This window comes from Emiliania huxleyi, assembly GCF_000372725.1.
Source record: "Emiliania huxleyi CCMP1516 unplaced genomic scaffold EMIHUscaffold_23, whole genome shotgun sequence".
NCBI lineage: Eukaryota > Haptophyta > Isochrysidales > Noelaerhabdaceae > Emiliania > Emiliania huxleyi.
Window position 1 is genome coordinate 228,992 of NW_005200333.1, and position 9,604 is coordinate 238,595.

Consider the following 9,604-nt stretch of genomic DNA (forward strand, 5'->3'; position numbering starts at 1 on the left):
TCAAGAGGGCGCTGACTATCAAGGGGGTGCTGACGCCGATGACGCCGGCGGCTACGCAGCTACCCCCCCCTCCTACACTGGCCAGATGGCGGCGCAGAGGCACAGGCGGCGGCGGCGGCACAGACGGCGGCGGCCACCCCCACCCAGACGCCGTAGGCATATGACTGTAGGGCCCCAGAAGGCTAGCTGGTAGCTTCATTTGTAGTAGCACAGCCGCCGGTGCTGGAGAGGGGTCCGCAGAGGTGGGGCGGGAGGGTTGAAAGAGAGACCCATGACCATCCCATGACTACATGGACCACACTCACATGTCTTTGCATGTAATTTTGTTATACCCTCATGGGGCGCAAGAAAGAGGCTCTACGGGGTCTGTGTACGGTCTGTGCTGCTGTCAGGCTGTCAGCGCTGCTGTCAGGCCACTGTGTGCTGTCGGGCTGTCAGGCAGCTGTCAGGCTGTCACGTTAGGGCCTGACAGCGACGGGTCACCTCGCCTGTCAGGCTCTGCTGTCAGGCTGTCAGATATGTGCTGTCAGACTGTCAGAGAAAGTGCTGTCAGCGCTGTCAGGCTGTCGGGCACTGTCAGGCGCTGTCCGGGGTTTGCTGTCAGTCTGTCAGACCAGGGCTCAGAAAGATGAACAACAGTCAGGCTCGGACTGGACACCAACGCGGTATGGGTGGACGCGGGACAGATGATGACGACACGCACGAGCGACACACAGACACAAACAGGCTCACAAGACACACAGCCAGCTGGCTGCCACACACCCTGAGTTGGCGTACACATAACTCAGGGCCACATTCTCCCTGTCGCCCCCCCCCAGCCAGCACTCCCAGGTGCCAAGAGAACAAACAAGGGCACAACAAACAACAGACAACAGGGGCGAACGCGTGAGGCTAGAGCAGGCTTGCTCGGCCTCTAGCAATCTCCGCCGACCGCGAGGCCGGACTAGACCTAGTGGGGGGTAGAGGCTGGCGAGTAGAGGCCCCGCCCACCCAGGGTACCCCTCTCGAGGGACCCATTGGGCTCTTTCGAGGGCTCGCCGGGGCTCTGCTCCAAGAGACCTCGAGAGAGCGTGCGTGTGCCTCTACTCGCCAGGGGTAGAGGTGTCTCACGACACGAAAAAACAAAAAGCGCCTAGCAAGCGGGCGCTGGCGCCACCGCTTGCCGACCATACTCGTTGGCTACACGCTGTCCACCGCGTAACACAGGCATGTTGGTCGCTCTACGCCGAGCCCTCCTCGCGGCCATCCTGGCGGCGGTCGTCGCCGCGGAGGAGGTGCAGACCCTGACGGACGCATCGTTCCAGTCCTCGGTGCAGGGCTCGCCCTCCCTCTGGCTGGTCAAGTTCTACGCGCCGTGGTGTGGCCATTGCAAGAAGCTTGCGCCAGTCCTCGGTGTGTGCAAGACGCCCAGCGTCTCCTCCTCGCCCTCCGCCCCACATGTCGCTGCGAGGCCCTCTCCCTCGCCACCAGCTCGCGCACGGGACGAGAGAGAGCCTCGCTGCACTCACTTCCCCTCCCGCCGCCACGCACAGAAAAGTTTGCCGCCGACATCAAGCCCACGGAGCTCGGCGAGGGTGTGCGGATCGGCAAGGTGGACTGCACCGAGCACTCCTCGCTCTGCGACGGCCAAGGCGTCAAGGGCTACCCCACCGTCCTCCTCTTCCGCGACGGCGCCCGCTGGGAGATGAAGGCGCCGCGTACAGCCGACGGGCTGCGCGAGACGATCCGCAAGCTCAAGTCCGCGCCGGTGACGCAGCTGGGAGAGGGCGGACAGGCGGCGCTCGACAAGCTCCTCGAGCCCGATGGCGCCGTCGTTTTTGCGCTCGCCGGCACGCCGCCCTATCCCAGTCCACACGCCGCAAAGCACAAGCACGCACCGTCACCGCGCCTCTCCCTCTGACGCACCGCCGACGCACCGCCGACGCACCGCCGACGCACCGCCGACGCACCGCGCAGGGGCGGGTGCGGCGGACCCGCTGGCGGCCGAGTTTGAGGCTGCGGCGGCGGAGCTGCAGCTCGTCTCCACCTTCGCCGCCGCGGCCGGTCCCGACCTTCCCTCGCAGCTGGCGCCGCACCGGGGCTCGGTCGTCAAGCTGTCTCGCGGCGGGCCCTGAGCAGAGAGAGGAGAGAGTCGGAGCCCTGGGCAGCACCGCCGCACTGCAACTCCTCTCGGCCCAACCTTGTGCTCACCTACCAGCCTGCAGCCGCCGTGAACCTCGACGCACCGCACCCGGTCGCTCGCACAGCAGAGAGCTCCCGCCGCCCCACCCCGCCCACCCGGCGGCCGACACCCGCGCCGGGCGCGACGTACCTGGCGCCCGCCCGCCCGCAGGCGAGCCTTCCGCCGTCTTTGCGCCTCCGAGCGACGGGGCGCTGCCCGCCACGCTGCGCGCCTGGCTCGAGGCGGAGCGGTTCCCCGCCCTGTCCGTCGTCGAGCGGCACAACTTCTTCGGCATGCTCTCCAAGGACGAGCACCTCCCCGCCCTCTGCATCTCCCCTCACCGCACCCCACCACGCACCACGCACCACGCACCGCAGGACATCTCCCTCGCGCTGGCAGTGGTCGACCCGGACCCGGCCTGCGCCTCCGCCTCCGACGATGCAAAGGCGCCGCCCTCGCCGCCGCTTCCCCCGCCGGACCCTCTCGCCCCCCCCCCCCCTCTCCTCGCCGCCACTTTCCCTCGCACACGCATGCCTCACCGCCGCCTCCCCTCCCCGCGCCCAAGGAGCCGCCGGCGTGCGAGGCCGAGGTGACGGTGCAAGGGCCGCACGGCAGCGAGGGGCTCGGCGCGGCGCTGCGCGACATCGCCTACTCGCGGCCGCCCCTCGACGAGACGGGCGGCAACGCGTACCGCTTCGGCCTGCTGGACGGGCTGCGCTGGGGCAAGTTTCTGACAGAGGTGCCTACAGTACCCCCTCCGAGCCCCCCTCCGAGAGAGACGCCTCCCCGAGAGAGACGCCTCCCGGTCACTCACGGAGGTCGCCGCCCGCTCGCGGCCCTCTGCGCGCGGGTCGGACTGAAGCACGCACGTGGCCGTGCCACACACACGCACAGGTGGTCGGCATCGAGCGCAGCGAGCTGCCGCTGGTGCTGCTGCTGCGGGGCGGCTCCACGCGCTCCTTCCTGGTCGGGCGGGGGCCGCACGACGAGGCGACTGTGCGGCGGCTGCTGCGCGAGGGCGGAAACTCCGCCGCCCTCCGCTTCGAGTACACCGGCATGTGGGGCCTCCCCGCGCGGCTGTGGAGGCGGCTCGGCGACGCGCTGCCCTTCCTGCCGCTGCACCTGCTCGACTTTTTGCCGTGCGCGGCCCGTCCGAGACGCGTCCTCGCCCCTCGCCCGCCACGCACCCCCTCCCCGCGAACCGCCACGCCCCTCGACACACGCACCACGGCACGTCCACAACGTGGCTCACACCTCGACGCGTCTTCCCCCAGGCCCTACTCGCTGGCCGCGCTCGCTGTCTTGCTCGGGTTTGGCGCACTGATCGTGCTGATTGGGAGCGTGCCGCTGCCCGATGATGCGGCGGAGGGCGGGGAGGATTCGAAGAAGGAGGACTAGCGGCGGCGCGTTCTATGTCTCCTCTCGTTTGCGCGATGGCGGGGGCGGGGAGAGTAGAGTAGAGAGGGGGAGGGAGGCTGCGGAGCGTGGAGGAGTTTTGCGGCGTGTAGTATTGCGTGGATGCGCAGACGAGAAGCGTGCGCAGGGGCAGGGGGCGACGCTCGGAGCCGCTAGGGACGAGCGATGGCTGGTAGCGCTCACTCGGCCAAGTGTTAAGGTTCCTCGGGCCAGTTCCGGGGGCAAACTATGCCCGGCCCCTAGAACAAAAAATATCGGGCCCGGGACGCCTTCAGCTGGCGAGGCGCGGTTGAGCACTTTGGAGCGACTCGGAGGTTGAGCACAAGGCGAGCCTTGGCCGACCTCGGCGGCGCCGATCTGATGCTGGCTGCGCCACGGGCGACGGTGCGGCTGCTGCTGCCGCTGCTGCTGCTAGCGGGCGGCTGTGTGCAGTACTGCACAGCAGTGTCCGCAGGTCCGCGACCCTGTCGCCAAGGCGCTAGTTGCAGTAGGTGCTTCTCTGACTCGCGTTTTCTTGTGTAGGCTTCTCAAAGTCGCAGTATGACGACAGCGAGAAGGCGACGGTGTCATGGACAATCGACGCGCCGACAAACCGCGTGTACGTGGATCACATCCTCGGCGACAACGCCGACAATCGGTTTCAGATCTGGGAGCAGGACAATGTTCCGCAGCCGACTCAAGGCGATCCCTTCGAGATCGACGTGGACGGGGGTGGCACCGCAAACCTCTACCTCTTCAAGCTCGCCGCGCTGAATACCGGTGATTCGTGCTACCAGTGCCTGCAAGCTGCTTCTGCGGCCCGTGAGTGCCTGCCTGATACTCGATGCCAAGATAAGGCGTTCGACACAGGTAGCATGGCAATCAGCGAGAAGGCGCCCAACCAAGTGGATGATCTCGTCGACGGGAGCGATGAAGACCTCGACGGCCGGCGGATTGAGCTCGAGTTTACCATACCGCTGTCCAAAGGCTTGCCCATCACCAGCCTGGTGGTCCGGCGAGAGGCAGTGGGCGGCGCATCGGACGGCGTGATCGTGGACTACCGGATTGGGTGTGCCGCAGACATAGCAGACAACGAATGTGACCTCGTCACTCCGAATGGTGATTGCAACGATGCAGCAGCCGATCGGAATCTTGGACGCACCGAATGCGTCCGCCCATCGTCTGTTGAGATTGGATACGTTGTGGAGAAGTACGTCGAGGACAGTGCCACTGGCGTCAAGAGGGCAAGAGGCGAAATCTTCAGCGTCCTGCTAGGTTCATGGGAGAACGTTGACGCCAAGTACATCACGCCGACGCAAGAGTACAAATTTAGCGTGCTCGCCATCAACGACAAGGTGGACTACACGCCCGGAAACCCAGGCGACTGCCTCGTTGGCACCCAAACCTGCCAGGCGGCTGGGTTGTGGAGCGACCCGGTTACAAGGGCGCCGAAGCAGGCCACCCCCGACAAGCCGGGAATTCCGACGGCTTCGGTCAGCGACACCGCGCTTACCCTCCAGTGGGGTGTGCCCAATAACAACGGCAACACGATCACGGGGTACAGGGTCACGTGCGAGGACCGATCGACCTACACTAGGTCGGATTGGAGCAGGACGCCCCCGCCCTTCTACCTTGGAGCACTTCCGAGCGCTCCAAGCGCACCTACCCTGGAATTGATGCCAGCTACGATCACGAGTGGCACTCAGTCTATCGTCATCGATGTCAGCAACAGTGCAACCACGAGCGGCATTCAACTGGCGCCAGGCACAAAGTATCGGTGCCGGGTCGTGCCATACAACAATTTCGCAGTCAACAACGTCCTGCAGGGCGGCCTTACCGCCCCCGCCTTCTACTCGGAGTGGAGCACTGAGTTGGCCACTCGCGCAAAGGCGCCCGAGGCGGTCAGTGAAGTTGAAACATGCACGGCCGTTCCGCAGGCGACAACTGATATGGACGGGATGACATTGCCGAGCGTCAACTCGCCGAACCAGCAGTTGCAATACACCATCGCATGGACGCCCCCGAGGCCAAACGATGACATTGCCGACTCGCCGGGACTTTGGCGCTACTTCTTGACCGGGACAGGGACCGGCGTGGTACCCTCTTCTGGCGCGGTGGCGGCAAGCCGCCAAACGGGCTCCGGCGACGACATGAAGCAGGAGTACGACTTCGCCGGCCTAACCTACAACGAGCAGTACAACCTCTGCGTCGAGTCGGCTGGGCAGGGTTGCGACAGCGGTAGCTCGTCGGAGTGTCTTCGGTCGAACGCAAAGCGGTGTTTCACCTGCCCGCTTCAACCCTTCAACCCCGGACCGCCTGAAGTGGACCTTTTCGATCTTACTCCGGGCGGCGACGGCAGTGCGACCTCGCTCAAGATCAGGTTCAAGGCGCCCACTGAGCTGTACGGCTCCACCGTCACCCACTACTCCTTCTCCATGTGCGAGGGCGCTTCTTGCGATGAGTTTAGCTGGGCGAACCGGAGGCGCTACATGTGCGGCTCAAACTCGGTCAAGAAGTTCAGCGATAACCGCGATAACTGCGCCCCAGCCGACCTGACGACTATAGTGAAGGACGGTGACACGTGGTTCGAGTTCAGCATCGCAAAGTTCGGCACCAGCAAGACTGCCAACAAGAATGTCGAGTCTGGCAAGACGTATCGGATTAGTGTGCGGGCCGAGGACAGCACCAATCTTCGGATCGGCTTCCGCTCCGACACGATCGCAGGCAAAACGGCGCCGGTGCCAACGCTGCTCTCAGAAGACGTGACCAGCAACGCTCGCGACATCACGGTGCAGTGGGACAAGTACACCTATGACGGGGGCGATAGCTACGCAGACGAGTTCGACGTCTACTTATGCAGCGGGGCGACGTGCTCGAGCTCTGGCTCGTCAATTGCCAGCGCAACCCTCAGAAGCAGCAGTGTTGGCGGCGACTGCGCAAGCGATGGCGGAATCGACGACCCTGGGACCACAGGCTGCAGCTACACGTTCAGTGGCCTCACGCCCGCTGTGCCGTACTCCGTTGTGATTGTCGGCAAGGTGACCGTTGCAGTGAACGGCGTTGCCGGTCAGACCTCGGGCGACTCTGCCACAATTGATATCCAGACGGCAACGGACAAGCCCGAGCAGCTTCTTGCGCCCTTACTCGGGCTGCGAGAGACACGGAGCATGCAAATCAGCTGGAGCGACCCTGACGTGTCATCACGCACGCCTGAGGGAGAGTGGCTGAACGGCAACGCATTTCAAAACTACAAAGTCGAGTACTGCGAGTGCACCGACGACAGCGACTGCAACTCCAATGATCCTTGCGGCTCGACCACGCCGCTCTCAAAAACAATTGAAACAGAATCAACCAAAACGACGACGGTTTCCGGTCTGACGCCCGCGCAAAAGTACGTCTTCCGCGTGATTGCCAACAACGGGCAAGACTCTGAGCCGTCGGAGTGGAAATTGGCAGCACGCGCCGACTGCACCGAGGCGCCAGACCAGGTGACGGGCGTCGCGAATGTCAACGCCGTCACCACCTCTCGCGCGATCGCACTCACGTGGAACAAGCCGGACACGAACGGCGTGGACATCGAAAGGTACCTTGTCGAGTGGACGACCTCGGCGCCCAGCGGTGCTGCCTCGCAAGTCACCACCGATGCCACCGAGTCCATCACGATCGAGCCCCTCATCCCCGGCTACGACTACAGCTTCACCGTCAAGGCGTACAACGGCGTGAAGCGTGATGAAGGAGATGCGTGCGGGACGGGCGGCGGCGATGGCTACGGTCCCAAGAGCGACCCGAAGAGCGTCGCCACTCTAGACGAAGTGCCTGACCAGCCGTACGCGCCAACAGTCCCCGACGACGGCCGCCTCACGCGCAGCGTTGTGCTGAAGAGATTCTCAGTCAACGGCAACGACAACATACGGAACAAGGAGGTAAGCGGGTATCGCTACTGCGCGACGACAACGGGGTCGGGGTCGTGCCCCGATGACACCACCTCGTGGCCGTCTGTCTCCGGAATCACCGGCAACACCAACGACGGCAGCACCTTCCGCGTCAGTGGTCTGGATCCTGCGACGGACTACACCTTCCGCGTGGTTGCTGTGAACGATGAGGGGGACTCGTCGCCGTCAGACCCAGTCGACGTTGTACGCTCTTTCTCGGACGACACTTTTGATGATTGCCGGGAGCAACCCGATACGATGCTTGCACCCCTCCTCGACACCTCGAAAGAGCAAGACGGGCGAACCACGTCGTCAATCTGGCTCAAATGGACGCGACCCGCTTCCAATGGCGAGCCGGTCACCCAGTACCGAGTCTCGTGGACCGTCGAGACTCGCGCAGGTGGGGTCGGTGTGCCAGGCAGCGAGACTCTGTCAGCCCCGGACGAAGCAGAGGTATCACGCGAGATCGACGGGCTGCAGCCCGGGAACATTTACACCTTCACGGTCGAGGCGTCCAATTCCGTACGTCGCGGCGTCGATGCAGCGTGCGGGAGCACTGGCTCTGATGGATGGAGCATCCCATCTCCGACTAGCTCGCAGTTGAGCACCCTCCCCATCAAGCCGGTGGCGCCAGGCGCCCCAACCCTGATCGCCAGCGGAGGCACGTCCCTCACGATCCAGTGGTTGGCACCCTTCGACAACGGAGATGACATCTTTGAATTCTTCGTGTACTCGGAAGCCTCCCAGATCACGCTGCCAGGCAATGGACAGTACGGTGCCAAGGTGCAAGTGGACGGCCAGGCACCAGAAGGCATGTCATTTGAGTGGAACCCGCAGAACCTCCGCCCCGTGACGGAGTACACCTTCCGCGTGAGCGCGTGGAACGACGCCGGCGAGTCCGACCTCTCTCAAGCGGCTGTCTTCGCCACTGACGTCTACGAGCCGGAGTACCCACTCAACATCGAAGCTGCCGCGCGAAGTGCCTCGTCCATCTCTCTCGGTTGGACACCGGCCGTCAACAATGGCCTCAACATCACAAAGTACGAGATCTGCTACAATGAGCTTCAGAGCACCTCGACTCCTGAATCTGTCTGCGGCAAATCAAACTCGGGATGGGAAGTGGCCTCGGGGACTCAGACCATCGACGTCTACCCTTCCGCGGGGGACCCGCTCAAGGCGTCCACGGAGTATGAAGTCAGTGTGCGAGCCTGCAACGCCTATGCGCAACCGGAGCGGTGCCCAGCAGGTGACTCCAGCGAGGAGTGCAAGAGCGGAGCGGACGGCTGCTCGAACTGGTCGCCTTTCGTGACGCTCACAACCACCTCGAGCGGCGACCTCAAGCCGCCAGCTCCCGTAGTGAGCCTTGTCAACAAAACCAGCGCCGCCGCCTTCTTCAAGTGGCTCGTCCAGCCGAAGGACAGCTTCCCCACCCTGGGCACGACTGCGATCTCAGTCTTCAAGCCCACGCTCACCAACAGCGGGACGGGCGGCGTTGACGTGCTCGACCTCATCACAGGTGCCGCCTTCAGCGAAGGGGAAGAGTACTTGCTCTCCGTCACCGGCCTGAGCAGCGCGACGAACTACTCTTTGACCGTCTCCGCTGGCAACGTCGATGGATTCGGTGAGGAGTCAGACGTAGTCTCCTTCATCACCGAGGCATCGGTGCCGGAGGCGCCCGACGCTCCCGCTTTCGACAGAACGCTGCCAGACGTCAAGCTGAAGCTCTCTGGTGCAGCAGCCGACAACGGCGATCCCATCACCGAGTACCAGTGGCAGGTCAAGACGTCGGGCCAGTGGGGAAACCCGACGGACTGTGGGAGCGGTCCCAACGATAGCAAGTGCAGGGACATCGCCGACGCGTCGTACTCGTACACGTATCAATCGCAGAGCTTCGACTTTCGCGTCCGCGCGTACAATAGCCTCGGCCCCGGCGAGTGGTCCGAGGCGACCACCGTGACTCCCACGGACCTCCGGCCGGCCACGCCGAGCCAGGTTGAGGTCACGGTGCCCAGCTTCGGCTCAATCGATATCAGGTGGTCTGCGGGCTCTGGCCCCAGCGCGCCTGCGGACAAGTACGAACTACGGATCACCGAGGGAGACTGTGCCATCAGCTGCA

At 64.2% G+C, this 9,604-nt stretch overlaps 2 protein-coding genes across 2 annotated transcripts in view; both read left to right on the forward strand.

The window, feature by feature from the left end:
- Nucleotides 1-1,136: 1,136 nt before the first annotated feature.
- EMIHUDRAFT_415574 (hypothetical protein) lies at nt 1,137-2,572 on the forward strand (the record flags this gene model as incomplete). Its single annotated transcript, XM_005779471.1, has 5 exons — nt 1,137-1,392; nt 1,533-1,829; nt 1,957-2,103; nt 2,333-2,466; nt 2,539-2,572. Coding segments are annotated over exons 1-5 (795 nt in total), but the record flags the coding sequence as incomplete, so codon positions are not given.
- Nucleotides 2,573-3,742: 1,170 nt separating this feature from the next.
- The window catches only part of EMIHUDRAFT_205013 (hypothetical protein), a gene marked incomplete at both ends in the record, with an annotated part of 6,539 nt that continues 677 nt past the window's right edge, over nt 3,743-9,604 (forward strand). Inside the window, 2 exons of the mRNA XM_005779472.1 lie at nt 3,743-3,749; nt 4,100-9,521. Coding sequence (XP_005779529.1) covers nt 3,743-3,749; nt 4,100-9,521 — 5,429 coding nt within the window. The remainder of the gene's footprint in view (nt 3,750-4,099; nt 9,522-9,604) is intronic.